We start from the raw sequence: 19,424 nt of genomic DNA on the forward strand, positions 1-19,424 counted from the left end.
AGTTTACCAGATTCAATATATTTTCAGCATTTACCCCTCTTTTAACAAGAGATGTATTTTATATAGTCAGTAAAGAAAAGTCTGGTGCATCTGTAGACTGGAAAGCTATTGGTCTGTGAAAGCTATTGGGGAAAATGAGTTGAACATTCAAAAAAAGCCATGAATCACATTTTTTCCATCAACCATCTTTTTAGGCGACATGGGCAGAAGTCAGAATACCGAAACAAATAGAAATGTTCACACATTACGTTGTTTGTTCGGTTATACATCCGTTTGGTGGAATTCGTCCGAACAGCCATTCGCACTAAATTCGGATAAATTGCAATTGGGCCGAAACCAAATGCACAAATCTACTGAAAAGTAAATGACATGTCTAATGCCAGTGGATCGGTAGGTTTGATCTAAATCTAATCAGTATGGCAACTGTACTTAGAGTTTATTTTATCCATTATTCATTTGCTTGCCTACTCATCTATTCTGCAGATATAGCACACAAAGAATTATTTACAAAACAATGTCTTCATCAAATGTAAACAGACAGATGAAACATCTTGGTATTCATTTCATGTCATACATATTTAAACGGGGAATATTAACTTTCACTCCCAGTTAATTATTAAGAGGAGTTTTCAGCGGACTACGTACGGTGATATTCTTCAGTGCCAGAGGAAAATGGCTCAGTTATACTACTTAGTTTCTATTTATTTAGCAATAATTTGCAACATCAGGTCTTTGCAAGCACTTCCTCGGAATTCAAGTTGCGAACATGCAGGAAATTGTGCCCGAGCTCAGGTTATCCCAACAATATGTCCAGCAGGTAGGTACTACAAGTAAATAAATGACTAACATCAATTTAATTCACATTTGTTTTCCAAAAACCCTGGAATTTATATAGCTCAGACTTTTAATTTTAATAGAGTTATTCCTTTATCAACAGGATATCTACAATATATTAACTTGGAGTTTTGAGTATAGGAGGAGGTGACTGAGACTAGAACATAGTGAAGCAACAGAGGACAATAGGATTTAGAATACTATACTTTGTTATTGTAACTTTTTTGTGATAAATATACTAAACTAATTAATGCTGCAGCTTCCAAAATCAGACAGTTATTATGATTATTATTTATATAGTCCATTTTTTTTCCAATTAATTGATCATTGTCATAAAACACTGCACATATCTTTACTGTTCTACCTTATCTCAGTATTAGGAAGGATAATTTCTATAATTTCTCTAAAGTTGGTCAAAAATGATGTGTATAATGCTGGTGCATAAGAACTGGACTTACTAATTATGGCTATTCAGTAACTTTCTAAATTTTGTAAGTTAATTCAAAACAGTTAAACTGGGGAAAAAATAACCAAGCTGTAACTCTAGTTGAGTTGGAGAATTTTCCCAGATTTTTGCCTTAGTTTTGGCTTAGTTTTGCCATTCAGAATTAATTTGCAAGGGTTTAATGAATAGCCCTCTTTGGCATAAAGAAACCAGTTCTACTAATTCTCTGCAATGTGTGTCTATTGTGTTACGGAAATGTCCATTGAAAGTTCATCTATATTAAGTCTTCAAAAATATATATTTCCTTAAATGTAGATAAATGTAATCTAGGGGCCTGGTTTAAAGGGACACTGTCGCTCATTGCAGTAGTTATGGTCAGATTTACATGTAAGGTGTCTGTAGGCACAACACTTTTAGGTGCCCCCAGATTCCCCCCCACCCCCACCCACCCCCACCCACCCCCACAAACACATACACAAAAAAGGCAGTTGAAGTGAGTTTAATGAATGTGTTAACGGTATATTGCAGGAATGCAAATGTCTAAAAACAAATATACATTTTTTTGGCAACGACATATGTCTACATATTTCTACTCCCTTTGTAATGAATTGTCTTTGAATCTGTCAGTATAGTGAGTGTGTGCAGCTGTGTAAACGCATGAAGGGTTCAAGATAATATTAGAAGTGGGATGGGTACAGGGGGTTACAGAGTTACATAGAGAGTTTACTGTTAAGAGGATTAAAAGTTTGAGAGGGCGTACAATTGTGGTATAAGTGAATGTTTATGATTATTGTGGTTATAGTAGGGTTACATTTAGTATCTGGGTACAGGGGTGTTTATGTTCTGAGTGCCGGAATTTTTAACTAAGAAAGAGGTTTCTTTAGGCCGTGGGAAGAGTTACATTTAGGTTAGGGGACAGGGTTTCTTTATGGCACATGTATGTTGATTTTAGGGGTTATTCACAAAGTACTCACCCTTTTATGATTGAAAGTACAGCTCAATTAGGTTTTATACATTATGCATCACTCAGTGCTGTCTCTACTCTTCCTGCAAGGCATTTCCTGTTTGAGAGAGTACTAGTGGGCAGCTAGGAAGAGATTCCGTCCACTTCCTGTCCAGCCTCACATACAGACACTGGAGGAGCTGGACAGCTCTATAACTGATTACACCCTCTATAACTGATTCTGCGGCTCTGTTATCAAGCATACAAGTCTGACTAAACTACTGAGGACCAAGGTCAAGGCTTCTGGTACTTATTTTTTATTTGCCCACTAGCACAATGAAGATAAAAAAGACACATTTTAAATGCTGAAAAGAGTGCCTCCTACAGGATATGCACCTGTAAGCAGATGCCTACTCTAACTAATGGGAAATAGGGACTGGTTATGGTATAAGGAGTCTGCGGACAACCACTCCTCTCCACCACTGATTTGTGACAAACCATTTTAGAGTGAAGCTTCCTAATGCCTACAATGTGGTCTTTCAACTGCTAGGTGTCCAAGGCAGGAATGAGCTTCCAGGTTAATCCATGGGATGTCTGGTAGCAATTGTAGGCTGAGAGTGTTAAGCTGATAACATTGCGCTAAGCAAAATACATCATCAGCCTTTTTAAGAATAGTTGGAAATTTAGGACACTCCTGGGCTATAATTGGATGATAATATAACATATGGTAGACAAGGTGGTGTGTTGGTCCCTATAATATATAACAAATCAAATTTCCACTGTGCATAAAGATAACGTTTTGTTCCATAAGCCAACCCATTCTGATCTTCCAATTCTTTCAAATACAGTGAACCAGTACTAGAATAAAATTGTAAATAGATCAAAGGTAAACAAACACAACCCTAGACTATATGATTATTAGCAGGTAGATCATGCAAGCATAAGCCATATGATAAAATATTAATATCTTATTATATGAGGCTCAGTGTATAAAGGACACCAATAAAGATACGTGTTAGCACACAGTTGCTTAAAGGACCATTATAGTGCCAGGTAAACAAACTCGTTTTCATGGCACTATAGGGTAATTTGGTCCCCACCACCCTCAGGGCCCCCCTCCTTCTGAGCTCCCTCAGTGCTGGGGAACTCTCCTCCCTCTGCCAACGTCAGCTCCGAACGCGCATGCGCAGCAAGAGCCGCGTGCGCATTCAAACAGCCCATACGAAAGCATTACTCAATGCTTTGCTATGGACAGCCAGCGTCTTTTCACTGTGATTTTCACAGTGAGAATCGCGGAAGTGCCTCTAGCGGCTGTCAGTGAGACAGCCACTAGAGGCTGAATTAACCCTTAGTATAAATATAGCAGTTTCTCTGAAACTGCTATGTTTTCAGCTGCAGGGTTAAAACTAGAGGGACCTGGCACCCAGACCACTTCATTGAGCCGAAGTGGTCTGGGTGCCTATAGTGGTCCTTTAAGATTATTACTCTAAAGTCTAAGGAAAGAAGAAAGTTGTACTTGGTCCCTATAGACTAAAGGCAGTTTGCTATAGACTTGGCCACTGTGTTAATGTTAAAAACTAGTCAGAAATTAGCTAGCTCACTTTGTTGATGCTCTTCACATCCCTCTTTAGTCCAGAAACCCCAACCAGGGTAGTTCATCTTTGCAGCCTCATATTTATAATAGTGCTCCAGACTAGAAAACTAACACGTTGGCGACCGGTTTTTATCCCTTGCAATATAATAAAGCAGATTATCAATACCATCAGTATTAAAAAGAAAAAAAGCTTAGCTTTTATTCAAGCAATTATGGGCCTGTCATAGGACATGAGCCTAGAAATGCTGCTGAGCCCCTATGTTGATTCAGCCCTGACTAGATCCCCTATGTACGATTTGTAATTTAATGCTACTTATACACGGACATAACCACCATCACTCAATGAAGTTTTACATTTTTCAACATAGAAAAATGGACCGAAAATGCCAATGCTATAAAACATGCTGTACTGCCATCTAGTGGGAGTAAAAAGTAACTAAACAAACATTAAATTACTACATATCTTTAATAAATTCTCACCTGCTCTTTGCTTCTCCCTTGCATTTTATATCCATCTTTTTTCATTTTTTTATTTATTTTTGGCAATAGGTGTTGCACTACACATAGGTAGCTACAGTTGTAAAAGATAATGTACATCGAGGTATGTTAAATATAATATCACAAACACGTTAAGACTTCTTACATTAAACATGTGGTAATACACTGGGAGTACAAAGAGTGTGGACCAGTAGGTGTTTTCACTCCCGTTAAGTGGGAGTTGTGTGTAGGGGTCAACGACGTCTTTGGGGTGGTGGTATGTTCTAACATTTATAATGACCAAGATATTGTGCAATTGATAGTAGGCTGTGAAGAGTTTAGAGTTGTGTATGTGGTCCAGGAAGAAATGTGTACATCCTATGTGGGGTGTGTGGTACCTTCATCCTTGCTAAAGTAGAAATAAAGTTAAACATAAAATATAATGTTATATACAAAACAAAAGAAAATAGATAACATAACAAATGGTGGAAGCTGTCCGGGATGGAACACCTTTCGGGGGATAATTATATCCATATTTTGATACAATAGGATGGAGATGTATAATATAGCACTGGGCCAGGGAAAGTTCTGTTCCCTTTACTAAACAATCACCCAATTCCATGCTTCTGAGAGCCACATCTGCTTCCCCAATATTATCTTAACTATTCTTTCTGCTACAGGTCACTTCTGCTCTGAGGATGGTGGGAAGGTTACTCCTTGCCCAGCAGGATCCTACAGGTCTGGGGAAGAATTAGGAGCACTAGACCATTGCACAAAGTGTCCTGTGAACTTCTTTAACCATCTTGTTGGACAAAAGGCTTGCTTGCCATGTGGGTCTGAAGCAATGCAACCTAAGGAGGGCCAGATCACCTGCCTCTGCCATGGTGAAGGCCGGATTTTCCAGGTAACATGCAATGGCTTTAGACCTTTTGTAACAAACTCTTACTCTTATATTTTGTACATTGTAAGGTTTTTGTGTAGTCAGTGAGGGAATTTGGCAATATAACAATTTGACTGAGAGCATATAGATTATTCGTGGATTGTATAAAACTTCCATTTCAAGTTTGCAGATATATTTCAAAATAAAGTTTCGTTCTCTACATTCTTTGTGTGTAAGGACAGCTTCTGGAAACACTTCAGCAAAAGCATCAGGTACTCCATTCTCTCGACGGTGCAGCTCTGATCAAGGTGTACATTGATTGATAGTCGCTTACTACTATGGCTACTGCCTATACAGGGTGCGGAAAAGGGCTATGGCTTTGTGGCTATGGTGTGATGAGCTATTTAGAATGACGAGGAATGGACTTTGGGCTAGTGGTAAACAGCCTAAAGTGTTACATTCAAGGAGAGATTTATAATATCTTTTTTATTAAGTTTCAAATATCACAAAAATACATATAAATACATAAATACAAAATACAAAAAAATAAGAAATGGAAGTAGATCAAACACATCTCTCCCAGATTGTACAACGTCCATACATAGATAACAAGCTTTTTTATATATATATACAAAATAATTTTTTTTTAAAAACCTAGCGCTATTCAGAAATCCCAAATATCTACTTTGCTACACTACAAGAGATTATTAGTACATGAGCTTTAGATCACAACGTACAGAACAAGACAAACATTATTGGTCTAATTAACATGTTAGTATATTATATTATCATTCAAGGAGAGATTTAAATACAGTACACCTCTTTTTCATAGAGACAGACCTACTATATACAAATATATCCTTGCATTCACGCACACTTAAACTCCACACACACCTACACACCTGCATTCAAAAAGCTATTATTTTTAAAAAATTTATATAAATATATTGTATTTTAGCCCAATGATGGTCGCTGCCCATGTGCTCCTGGATATCGACTGGCTGGTGACACAAATAACTGTGTACAAATTGTATACGACATATGTAGAGATGGAAATGCTCGCAACCAAGAGGGACAATGCCTGAGTGAAGGCGAATGGTCTGACTACTGTTCAAATCAGGTACAATAGCAGTATTAGTTGTGTTTTATGCACATGTAGGGTAGTTTTATAACTGTTTTATAAGGCGTAGTGTGGTTTTGTATATCCTTACTTGTATAAGCCCTTCACAGTTCGAACAGGGAAACTTTATGAAATATATCTCATAGACTAGAGTTTTCTTTCGGTCTCAAATGCAATTCATCTGAATTTGGAATGATCGGCTGACCATGTAAATTGCCAACTCCAAGCTGAAGTTCAGCCGAGTCACCAACCACACAAGCAATGGCCGAGTGCATTCCGCTTGATCCGTGATTCAGAATTCTGTCCACGATGTAAAAAAAAAAGCGATAATTGATGGGGAAAAAGATTATTGATGGCTAGAGGATAATAACTAAATGCTACTTTTTTCACAGATCAAGTGAAAAATAACCAAAATAGGGAAAAACAGAGGATCAGTAAAAATGATCTATCTTTCTAATATATATATATATATATAGTTAATAAGTATATGATATGTGAATATAGATAGTTTACTGGCCCTCCTGTTTTCCCTCTATTGGTTCATTTTTCTCAATTCAAATTTTCTTGATCTGTGAACCAAATTGCGGGAAAATGCTCCTATGAGTGTACTTAAAGATTTATACATATTATATGTATTTATTTTGCAGTACACTGATTGGCCCATTTCCATGCCCTTTTGGTCTGACTGGTTCAATGACCGAGTCGGTTTTCTGTTACTAAAATTTTGCCAGAATTTGGGCAAAACAAATTTGGGGGGGAAAAAATTATTTGGCAAGACCGAATTTTCTACTTATTAGTAGCAAACTGAAAATAAATTGAATGGTAAAATTACTGCTAAAATAGCCAAGCTATGTGTTGGAGAAATTTCCCAAATTTGAAATGTTTGGCCAATTGCTGTTTCGGATTTCAATTCACAATAATTCAAAGTTACGTGAACAACCACGTAAGTGTTTCTTAAAAACCTCTGACAATTGCAGTTACCTGTATTTTAGATAAACCTTGCTTCTGTTGTTCTGGGTAGTATATGTTATAAAGATTCATTAGCGCAGGGCAGTGCTTTTACTACAACCTTGACAGGGAGCATTGAAAGAACTATTGTTTGTTCTTTATATTTTCTTATTATTAGGTCAAATAAAAATTTAGAAGTGAGAATTCAAAGTGGATTCCAAATTTAATCTCAAAGTAGCAGCAAGCATAGCTGAATTTCCAGTTCAACTATTTTGTTCTTAAATTTAAGTCACTTAGATAGAATTAACTTTGAATTCTCCCTTTAGCGATTACCCCTGCTAAAAACATAATTCCTTTAGTGTCTAATTTCTAAGAGCTAATGATGGGAAATGCAATGTAGAGAAGATTACTCTATACCAGTCTCTACATTGCAACCACATGCACCTGTCCTACAGGGTTTAAGAGAGCCCAGGTGCCAGTCTTGATACCCACAGGACACCAATTGAATAGCTGTATACTATACTCTGTGCCAGGCTTTGAAGAATCTTGTGTATAATTGTGAGCCTTCCATTCCAAAGTAAGGATGTAAACATGGGGTTGTGAAATGTATTGTCTTTAGACTTGTTTTGGAAGTGTAAATTAACACCATTATTAATGCAAAACCCAAGTAAATCTTCTGAATCAGATTCTATATTAATAAATAATTACATACTGCATTTGGATATAAAGGAATTGGTAGATATTATTTATTGACACACTACAAATTTGTCCCATTGCAGATCTGTGTGCAACCAAAATATTTCCAAGGTTATGATAAGGTTCTAGGACTCTGCATTTGTCAGACAGAACATCTTGATAACCTTTGCAATGCTGAATGCCGAAGGAGGCAAAAACGCATACTGCAAATATTGTGTGTGGAAGAAACTCCTAAGATCCGTGCCATTGACTCATCGGGGGAACAGGTATACCCACTTGCACTACCAAGAATGAATATACTTGTTTGAGTCAAATTTAATTACAGGACCTGAAGGACCCTTTTAACATGGTGAAGAACATGAAATAATAGTGATATTGAGATACAAGAACTCAAATATCCCAACCACAAAAAAGAGAGAGAAGGTGACAGATTCCACATCCATACCATTATCAGCATGTTTTGATGGTACATTAGCAGTATCCTTCTGAAAATTGGTAAATCAAAGAAAGCTTGCTAATTCCTTAACGCAACTGGCATTTGAGGGTTTAGAGTTTCTCATTTGATGGAAATTCGTTTATAAAAAAAAAATATATTCCAAAATCTCTCAAACTGAACTAAAAAGTTATGTGGTTACATAGGCTGAAATAAGAGTTGTTCCTATTTCCGCTGTTGACCCAAAAGAATGAAAAGAACAGTTTTGAAGACCTTTTAAATTTTGAAACAAACTAGGAACAACATCCCCAGAATGGCAGCCATCCATATGTTATCCCATATATTAATTATTATATCCCTGTATATTGTGTTTTTGCAAGAATTCATCTAGTTGCTGTTTAAACATATGTACAGACTTTGATAAAAAATTACCGCTACCGCTCTGTAAAGAGCCCTTTCCTTTGCCTTAGACTAAATCTCTTTTTTTCCAGTCTCAATGTGTGACCTCATGGCTAGTCCTATTTATGAATAGATTTTCAGACAATGGTTTGAATTGTCCCCAAATATATTTGAATAATGCTATCATATTCCCTCGTAGATAGTTTTTCTTTACTAAACAGATTTAAATTTGTTACCTTTCTTCATAACAAAAATGTTCCTTATTCATTTTGTAGCCCGCCTCTGCACTCTTTCATAATATCCTTCTATAGAACATGTACCAAAATTGCACAGCTTATTCGTGGTGTTGTCTTGCCATTGATTTATCAAATGGAAAAATTATATTTTCCTCCTGAATGAAATGTGCATGAAAATAGCTTACTCCCCCTAGCAACTGATAATTGAATGCTATTAATATATATATATATATATATATATATACATATATATATATATATATATATATTATTTATTGTTATTATTGGTGATTTTACAGGCACTTTTCCCAACGCAGGATGTATTTGGACCTCTTGTAGTTGACCACCCTGTTGATAAGATGATATGCTCGTCCTCACAGAGAACTAGTGTCCATTCTGTCTATGTAGTTGCATCCACTGGTAAGTTTCAATCTTCCAGAAATCAGATTGTGAATTAAAGTGCTCTTTTTATTCACAGGGTTATTGAAAATTCAAGGTTAATTCCAAATTCATTTCCAATTAAGTTGCGAGTAGATGAATTGAGAACAAAGCTGACTCTGAAAAATATTCCAGTTTGGCTACTTTGACCTTAAATTTTAAAAAATACACTTTAAATTCACCTAGAATTCTCACTTTTAAAATGATCACTTCTGAATGTTATCAAAAATTAATTTATATGCTCAATGTTGAGTTTGTGTTGCCAATAGTCTCAGAGTTCATTCTCTTGTTGGGACAGGTTTGACCAATTTGGACAGCAGTGAATGGCCATGAGTGTCAGGAGCAGGTTGGCTAAGAGTGATAGTCATATTGTGGAAGTATAAATAATCAATGCAGCCAAGAAGATGATATCTCTACATAATGCTGCTCCCACCTATCTATCCTCCCTAATACACAAGTATGTCCCGTCTAGGCCCTTACGCTTTAATGAAGACTTACGTCTATCTTCTGTCCGTACTCCCACCTCTGATGCTCGCCTCGAGGGCTGCACTGTTCCTGTAGAACTTACTTTATCCTCCCTCCACCCAGTCTCCACTCCTTCAAAAAAATCATTAAAAACCCACTTCTTCATAAAAGTGTATCAATTAAACTGTTAATAGCTCCCGACTGATTCCTCTGTTGCAACTGTCACTAGTCTAATACTATCCTTACCTTTTGTGTCATTTTACCCCACTCCCTCTAGCATGTAAGCTTACTGATCAGGGCCCTCAATCCCTCTGTTCCTGTTTGTCCAACTTGTCTGGTTACAACTACAAGTCTGTTCATCCACCCACTGTAAAGCGCTGCGGAATTTGTTGGCGCTATATAAATAATAACATAATAATAATAATAATACACACACTGCACCCTTGTGGACGGACTTGGGGTGGGCCCTGTGGGCAAACTCGAGAGCAGACGTCAGTGCCCCAGATCTTGAGATGTGTAAAGGGCCCCAAAACTGCTGAAGGCAGCCCTGGTGACATCTCTTCCAAACTGTTTGACAAAAAAAAAACAGGTAAAAGAACTACACTGAGCTGTAGTTTTATGATTTTGTTCAGTGTCTCTTTAACAAAGTAAATAATCATCATATTGGAGATAATCTGTCAGGGAAGGAGGTTGCATTCCTACAAGTAGTTCCGAGTAAATTATGAATCACTGTGAATTCTGTTTTATGTTAGAACTTGATGATAATGTATATTCCCAGCAAGTTCAAAATATATATTTTTTTAATTTGTTATCTTTCTTAATAGACCAGAAATTTTCTTAGAACTCTCTTGTGTACTTGGCGTTGTCAATCACCCATGACTATATAGATTTTATCCATTTTTTTGTATTACAGGGCAAGGCTTTTTGGGAGTATATAATGCAAACCCACAATTAATTAAACAAATGAGCGAAGGTCATTTCAATATCACATTATCTAAACTCTCAGGTAAGGTGGTTTTATTGAATATTTTTTTTTAAAATACTTTATTTGTGGATAAAGCGTTTGACAAATACATAAATACAGAGTTGACGAGGTACAATGTAACAATCATGTTAATACAGTCGGAATAATAGGTATTGGTATTTGTTCAGAGTGTCCTCTGTCCTACTTGGTCTTATGTTCCGGTTTGTCTAAGTGCTCTTAGTTTGCTGTATATTTAAATTTCTATTTGTTGTAATACATCACAATATCAATAATGTTGAAACTATGTAACAAAGCTTTTCGACAATGTTTATGGAACCTTATATTGTCGTCTACCTCTCTGGTCGGGCTCTTGGCTCTCGAGGCCCCCCTCCCCCGGCTACTGCCGGGCTGGGACAGGTCCCGTCTTGCGTATATTCCCGACTTTTGGTGTCGGCCCATGGGCTTAATCCTTACCAAAAAGGCAGAGAAGAGAGAGAGAAAAAGGATAGGAAAAGGAGGAGAGAAGTCAAGAGGGGGTAGGGAGGGTTCACTGAGCCGAAGGGCGGTGCTGCCTCTGTGTGAATTGTGTGTGGTTCCTTTGGAATTGGGACCCTATATGTGCCTATCACTTGGTGGGGTGGTGTGGGGTCAGTTGCTGCCCATCTGTAAAGATGCTTCTCAGGCTAGATCGCTAGAGGTCCAGGGTTCCCATAGTTTCTCAAACCGTGACATAGTCCCCCTCACCCTTGCCGTTAGGTTGTCCATAAGGCATACGTCTTTTATGTTGGATAAAACGGCGCTCACTGGGGGCACTTCTACTTTCAGCCAGGTTTGGGCTAATGCTCTCCTAGCGGCTAATGTCACTTTGTGTACTAGTTTTTGTTCTCTTTTCGTCCAGTTCTCTAGGGGTCTATTAAGTATGTATGTCCATGGGCTTAAGTCTGGTGCTCTATGGAAGATGTGTGTGATCAGGCCGTGTATCTCCTTCCAAAATTTTGGTACCTTTGGGGCATTCCCACCACATGTGGAGGTATGTGCCTTTAAGGCCACATCCCCTCCAACAATCGTCAGTAGGGGTTTTCCCCATTTGGCGCAATCTAACTGGTGTGATGTACCACCTGAATAGTGTCTTGTAAGCCTGTTCTTGTAGAGACACACATATTGATACTGAAGTGTTCACCTCCCAAATCTCCCGCCATTCTACTCCCTCCAATACCTCTCCCAGTTCCCTCTCCCATGTATCCGTGTAGGTGAGTGTGCCCCATTCATCTGTTTCCGAGCTAATGTGTGCATATAGTTGTGATATGAGGCCTGGTGGCATGCGTTCGTTCAGGCACATTCTTTCAAAGAAGGACATATGCCCTGTTGCTGCCTGTTGTATGTGTGGGTGTTTCATGTAGTCTTTGATTTGTAGGTATCGGAAGAAGTCAGTTGGGGTAAGGTTTGTCTCCTGTCGCAGGTGGTCGAAGGTAACCAAGGAGTTGTCCTTGTACATATGGCATAACCTTTGGATACCCGCTTTTTCGAGGTTAGCGAAGTCTCTTGCTGTCATCCCGGGGGGGGGAATGCTCTGTTTCTCAATAGGGGGTGAGCGGTGATGGGCCATTGAATATTTTTTTTATTTCAAAATAGCATGGTTGTCTATGACTGTTGAGTATTGCTCTTAATGAACTTTGTATGTATTGAATTACACTGTAACATTTTGCTTTATTGTCTAATATTTTACAGGGGAAGACAGAATGTTCACGTTTTATCCCGTTTCTGGTATCCTGAACCCAACCACATGTATACATGTTAATGAAGTCATCATGTTTATTGCTTCCAAACACGACTACCCCATGTATGATGTGTAAGTATATACTATGAATAAAGTATGAGAAAGTTTGGATTATAGGTAGAGATGTCCCAAATAGTTCGCTGGCAAATAGTTCCCGGCGAACATAGCTTGTTCGCGTTCGCCACGGCGGGCGAACATATGTGATCTTCGGTCCGCCCCCTATTCGTCATCATTGAGTAAACTTTGACCCTGTACCTCACAGTCAGCAGACACATTCCAGCCAATCAGCAGCAGACCCTCCCTCCTTTTTTTTTTTTTTTTTAGACAGAAGTGCGTATATCATGGCTAGTTGCACTGAGGGTATGAGTATATAGCAGTACATTGTTGTGAAAGATGGCTGTCATGTTTAGGGTGTAGCTTGCACGTTATCAACTGTGTATTTATATCAGCAGCTCCACCACTAGTTATAAATCAAGTGTGAGTCGCCCCATGAGATGAGATAAGTGAATAACATAATACATGAACGGTTAAGGTAAAGGCATGTAAGGAACTACGACAATAAACTCTTTAGGAGGTGAAATAATGACATGTTTAAACGCTTGCTTCTTTACGATTGGTTAATGTGCAGAGAGCAGTTCATGTGATCAAAGGCATGGTGTGGAGGATCGGCTATAGTGGGACATGCTTGGCAGGCTGCTGTTTACTGCTTGTGCTCATCCGATCCCTTCTGGGTGCCAGGTGCAGACCCTGGGAGTCCCTAATACCTAGAACAACAAAGGCAAGTCTCTGGATGAATGCCGGGTTCGCGGCTTGAGGTGGTGGAAGCTTGTTTTGTCGGGTGGTCGGATCTGTCCCGGTGGTGCTTCACGTCCGGTGCGGGATTGTGGTGGCTTAAGGTGGAGGCGAGTGCTTGACGTGGGGCAGGCTCTGCATTTCTGTTTTTGCCTCTGGTCCCGTCTTTGACGCCTTTTGCGTTGGTGGATTTTAATGGGGACTGCTTTGCTTAGCTGTGGTGGAGCTTGTTGGGGCTGTGGTGGAGCTTGTTGGGGCTTCCTGCTTGTTATTTGCTTCCAGCTTAGACTCAATATCCTGCCATGCTTTTCTGGTACCAGGAGGACACGCGGCTGCCGCCATATTGGGAGAGTCGCAGATTAGTATGTCAGCCTGGGCGGCTGTGCTCTGTGTGTCCATTAGCTCCAGACAGCCTCTCAGGGGTGGACCGGGATAACCCCCACCGGTCCGAGGGGGGGTAACGGAGCTCCTGCCGGGAAGAAGCTGCTCCTGGGCATCCCAGGATCAGGAGATCGTCTGCCTCTCCCGCCCGGTGAGCACCAGGCCACACTTCCCACGCGGAGGTAAGTAAGACTCTGTCGAGTTGCTGACCGCTATTAAGCATGTCGGGTCGGTCAGGTAGGAGCAACATTGCTGGGTCATCCCCTTCTGGGGTGAAATTCGCTTGTTGATAGCTGCTTAAAGTGAGATATTGAGGGAGCTCACACGAAGTGCGTCTTTCCTCCATGACAGCTAGGCCCCGCTCCCCGGAAGCTGCATTCTTAGTGAGAGCAGGGACAGTCTAGCTGCTGCTGATTTAATAGGGAAATCGATAGCTAGGCTAGTGTATTCAGTGTCCACTACAGTCCTGAAGGACTCATCTGATCTCTGCTGTAAGGACAGCACCCCAAAAAGTCCTTTTTAGGGCTAGAACATCAGTCTGCTTTTTTTTTTTTTCTGTGTAATCTAATTGCAGTTGCCTGCCTGCCAGCGTGTGTGTCAGGCTCACAGCGTATACTGTGCCCACTTGCCCAGTGCCACCACTCATATCTGGTGTCACAATAACTTGCATTTAAAAAAAAAAAAACTTTTTTGACTGTAATATAATAGCAGTCACTTTCCTTCACACGTGTGCATTTCAGGACCTGCCAGGGCACAGTGTCACACCAGTGCAACTCATATCTGGTGTAACAGTAGTGTACATTTAAAAAAATATATATATAATTTTGACTGTCATAGATTGAATAGCAGTTAGTTGTCTGCAAGCGTGTGTGTCAGGCCTACAGCGTTAACTCTGCCAACTTCTGCCAGTGCACAGTGGCACTCATATCTGTTGTCACAGTAGCTTGCACGCATAGTACCACTAATCGAAAAAAAAAATTACAGGCAGAGGCAGGCCTCCCCGCAGGGGCTGTCGTGGTCGTGGTGCTGTGATTCCCTTTGGCCCTAGAATAATGCCCAGTGTTCAGAAGCCACGTACCCTGAACTCGAAAAGTTCTGAGGACATAGTTGACTGGCTAACACAGGACACCCAATCTTCTACAGCTTCTGCTCGGAACCTTGATGCACCATCCTCCTCCAGCTTAGCTTCGGGCACCTCTCAAGTTACCACTCGCCCGCCTGCCACCACCACCAACACTAGCACCACAGCCGCTTCACTTGATCTGTCAGAGGAGTTATTTACACATCAGTTGGAAGAAATGAGTGATGCGCAACCATTATTGCCAGAGGATGTAGATAACAGGGATATGTCTCAGTCAGGCAGCATTACACACATGGACGTACGGTGTGATGATGATGATGTTGTACCCGCTGCTGCTTCCTTTGCTGAGTTGTCAGATACAAGTGAAGCGGTTGATGATGACGATGCATCCGTGGATGTCACGTGGGTGCCCGCTAGAAGAGAAGAAGAACAGGGGGAAAGTTCAGATGGGGAGACAGAGAGGAGGAGGAGACGAGTTGGAAGCAGGGGGAGGTCGTCGCAAGGAGCTAGTGGCACAGTCAGACAGCATGCATCAGCACCCTGTGTCAGACAGACAGCACGACAATCAACGCATGCTGTTGCCACCACCAGAATGCCGTCATTGCAGAGCTCAGCAGTGTGGCATTTTTTTTTTGGTGTGTCTGCCCCTGACAACAGCGATGCCATTTGCAACCTGTGCCAAAAGAAACTGAGTCGTGGGAAGTCCAACATCCACCTAGGTACAACTGCTTTGCGAAGGCACATGATCGCACATCACAAACACCTATGGGATCAACACATGAGTACAAGCAGCACACAAACACAAAGCCGCCATCCTCCTCCTGGTCCAGCATCTTCAGCCACATCAACCACTGCTGTCCTTCTTGCCCCCTCTCAACCATCCGCCACTCGTCTCTCGCCTTGAGCAGTTCCTGCTCATCTGCCCACAGTCAGGTGTCTGTCAAGGACATGTTTGAGCATAAGAAGCCAATGTCACAAAGTCACCCCCTTGCCCAGCATCTGACAGCTGGCTTGTCTGAACTCTTAGCCCGCCAGTTTTTACCATACAAGCTGGTGGAGTCTGAGGCGTTCCAAAAATTTTTAGCTACTGGGACACCGCAGTGGAAGGTACCCGGACGAAATGTCTTTGCACAAAAGGCAATCCCCAACCTGTACTCGATTGTGCAAAAGGAAGTAATGGCATGTCTGGCACACAGTGTTGGGGCAAGGGTCCATCTGACCACTGATACCTGGTCTGCAAAGCATGGTCAGGGCAGGTATATCACCTACACCTCGCATTGGGTAAACCTGCTGACGGCTGCCAAGCATGAAATGCGTGGCTCTGCAGAGGAGTTGGTGACACCGCCACGACTTGCAGGCAGGCCTGCTGCCACCTCCTCTACTCCTCCTACTCCATCCTCTTCCATAACCTCCTCGGCTGAGTCCTCTTCTGCTGCTGCGTCTTGCTCCACATCAACGGCACCCCCCAGCTCCTCAGGTACAATTCCACATCCTGGATACGGCAGTGTCACGCCGTCTTGGGGTTGACTTGCCTGAAAGCATAGAGTCACACCGGTCCAGCACTCCTGTCTGCCCTGAACGCACAGGTGGATCAGTGGCTGACTCCGCACCAACTGGAGATCAGCAAAGTGGTTTGTGACAACGGAAGAAATTTGTTGGCAGCATTGAATTTGGGCAAGTTGACACATGTGCCGTGCATGGCACATGTGTGTAATCTAATCGTACAACGCTTTGTGCATAAGTACCCAGGCTTACAGGACGTCCTGAAACAGGCCAGGAAGGTGTGTGGCCATTTCAGGGATTCCTACATGGCCATGGCACACTTTTTAGATATCCAGCGGCGAAACAACATGCCAGTGAGGCGCTTGATTTGCGACAGCTCAACACGTTGGAATTCAACACTCCTAATGTTCGACAGCCTGCTCCAACAAGAAAAAGCTGTTTCTTGTTTCTTGTTTCGACTATTTGTATGACCGGGGTGCTAGGACAGCCTCTGCGGAGCTGAGAATTTTTTTGCCACGTTACTGGACGCTCATGCGCAATGCCTGTAGGCGCATGCGTCCTTTTGAGGAGGTGACAAACCAAGTCAGTCGCACTGAAGGCACCATCAGCGACATCATACCATTTGTTTTCTTCCTGGAGCGTGCCATGCGAAGAGTGCTGGATCAGGCCGTAGATGAGCGTGAAGAGGAAGAGTTGTGGTCACCATCACCACCAGAAACAGCCTTATCAGCATCACTAGCTGGACCTGCGGCATCCCAGGGTGCTCGTTGTCACTTATCTGGTACCCGTGGTGTTGTACGTGGCTGGGGGGAAGAACATACCTTCGTTGAGATCACTGAGGAGGAGGAACGGGAAATGAGTAGCTCGGCATCCAACCTTGTGCAAATGGGGTCTTTCATGCTGTCGTGCCTGTTGAGGGACCCTCTTATAAAAAGGCTGAAGGAGAACGACCTGTACTGGGTGTCCACGCTACTAGACCCCCGGTATAAGCAGAAAGTGCCTGAAATGTTACCGAATTACCGCAAGTCGGAAAGGATGCAGCAGTTCCAAAATAAATTAAAAAGTATGCTTTACACAGCGTATAAGGGTGATGTCACAGCACAACGGGAATCTAACAGGGGAAGAGGTGAAAGTAATACTCCTCCTTCCCACGACCACGCCGTCAAGGACAAGACGCTTTACAGACGTATTGTTGACGGAGGACATGCAGAGCTTTTTAAGTCCTACGCATCGCCACAGCCCTTCGGGATCCACCCTCAGAGAACAACTCGACCGACAGGTAGCAGACTACCTCGCCTTAACTGCAGATATCGACACTCTGAGGAGCGATGAACCCCTTGACTACTGGGTGTGCAGGCTTGACCTGTGGCCTGGGCTATCCCAATTTGCAATAGAACTTCTGGCCTGCCCCACTTCAAGTGTCCTGTCAGAAAGGACCTTCAGTGCAGCAGGAGGTATTGTCACTGAGAAGAGAAGTCGCCTAGGTCAAAAAAGTCTAGATTACCTCACCTTTATTAAGATGAATGAGGGATGGATCCCGAAGGGACTGACAGTGGGAGATACATTCGACTAAAAAAGGCCTGATGAGGGGGACGTAACAGGGATTAAACTGATAGGAATAGTACTACTTAACACACCTTATAATAACGCAGAGAGAGGCAACGCAGAGAGGAGTCTGAAGAAGAGGAGTCAGAGGAGGAAGGTGGCTTTGAGGAGGTGGAAGACCAAACACAGCAGGCGTCCCAGGGGGCTTGTTGTCACCTTTCGGGGACCCTTGGTGTTGTACGTGGCTGGGTGGAGGAAGAGACCTTCAATGACATCAGTGAGGACAAGGAACGGGACATGGCTAGCTTGGTATCCAACCTTGTGCAAATGGGGAGTTTGCGGTTGTGCAAATGGACTGTTTGCGGTTGTTTGTGGTGCGTTAAACAGGGAGTTTGGTCTGTCACTGTGAATCGGGTGTAACCCTTACACTACCTGATCGATACAACATCATACCTGATGTTTTAAAGCACGTTATTGCAAACAATTTAGGAATGTTCGGTGATTTATGCCCTTTATGGATTAAAACCAGACTCTGCATCAACTATGTAATTTTCCATGGGAGTTTTGCCATGGATCCCCCTCCGGCATGCCACAGTCTAGGTGTTAGTCCCCTTGAAACAACTTTTCCATCACTATTGTGGCCAGAAAGAGTCCCTGCGGGTTTTAAAATTTACCTGCCTATTAAAGTCAATGGCGGTTCGCCCGGTTCGCCCGTTCACGATCATTTGCGGAAATTCACGTTCGCCGTTCGCGAACGGAAAATGTTATGTTCGTGACATCTCTATTTATAGGTGATGCAAAACACGTTTTAAAGGTAGTGGAAGTGCTCAAGTTTTAATAAACCATTGAAATTTTGAAGTTTGCTTCAAACGGAAACTCAAGTGTTAATGGGGCAACATCTATGAAAGAAGACAAAGTAATGTAAACCATGTATCACTGTTAGATTCACCATGTATCACTGTTAGATTCACCAGTCACTCTGCTCTTATAGCTGAAGATTTTGTTTGTACACAGACAATTTAATGTTGCTTTCGTTTGTATTGGCTTGATTATTCTTTTTAAAGTTTTCTGGATTTTTGTTTATGTTTATTCCAACAGGGAAAAGCTGAGATGGGATTCCTCTGAATCAGAAAGATGGACTATGAGTGCTAGATTCACTTCCTGCTCTGTCACTTTGTTTTGATACTTCATTAGCACGATGCACTTGCTGGAATAATAACCACAGAAACTACAGTTCTTGTTGTTGTTGCTGTGCCAGAGAGCACGAGAGGCTCATGTAGGAGGGCTCTCTTGCTCTCCCCTGCGGCTCAGTTGATAGCATAGCCAATGCAGAGAACTGACTAACAGGAAGAGCAGGGACTACATTTCTAAACAGATTATTTTAAATGTGTATAATTTATAGCATCTCTGCTACCTCAATAAACAGATGAAGCCCAAACTTACATCTTGTTACCTGCATGTTGTATCCATCTT

General features: G+C 41.6%; 1 protein-coding gene across 3 annotated transcripts; it reads left to right on the forward strand.

Moving 5' to 3' along the window:
- Window positions 1–582: 582 nt before the first annotated feature.
- LOC134577213 (uncharacterized) lies at window positions 583–19,359 on the forward strand. Of its 3 annotated transcripts, none has more exons than XM_063435888.1 (8): window positions 583–817; window positions 4,974–5,197; window positions 6,132–6,293; window positions 8,021–8,203; window positions 9,305–9,425; window positions 10,822–10,914; window positions 12,601–12,721; window positions 19,050–19,359. In XM_063435888.1, the coding sequence occupies exons 1-8, from the start codon at window positions 673–675 to the stop codon at window positions 19,132–19,134; spliced, it is 1,134 nt and encodes a 377-aa protein (XP_063291958.1). In that variant the 5' UTR covers window positions 583–672; the 3' UTR covers window positions 19,135–19,359. The 3 variants fall into 3 exon arrangements, with proteins under 3 accessions (XP_063291958.1, XP_063291959.1, XP_063291960.1); XM_063435889.1 differs by having other exon boundaries at window positions 9,323–9,425; XM_063435890.1 differs by lacking the exon at window positions 19,050–19,359 and adding an exon at window positions 18,743–18,854 and having other exon boundaries at window positions 12,601–12,766.
- Window positions 19,360–19,424: the final 65 nt, after the last annotated feature.

Source organism: Pelobates fuscus, chromosome 11 (assembly GCF_036172605.1).
Source record: "Pelobates fuscus isolate aPelFus1 chromosome 11, aPelFus1.pri, whole genome shotgun sequence".
NCBI lineage: Eukaryota > Metazoa > Chordata > Amphibia > Anura > Pelobatidae > Pelobates > Pelobates fuscus.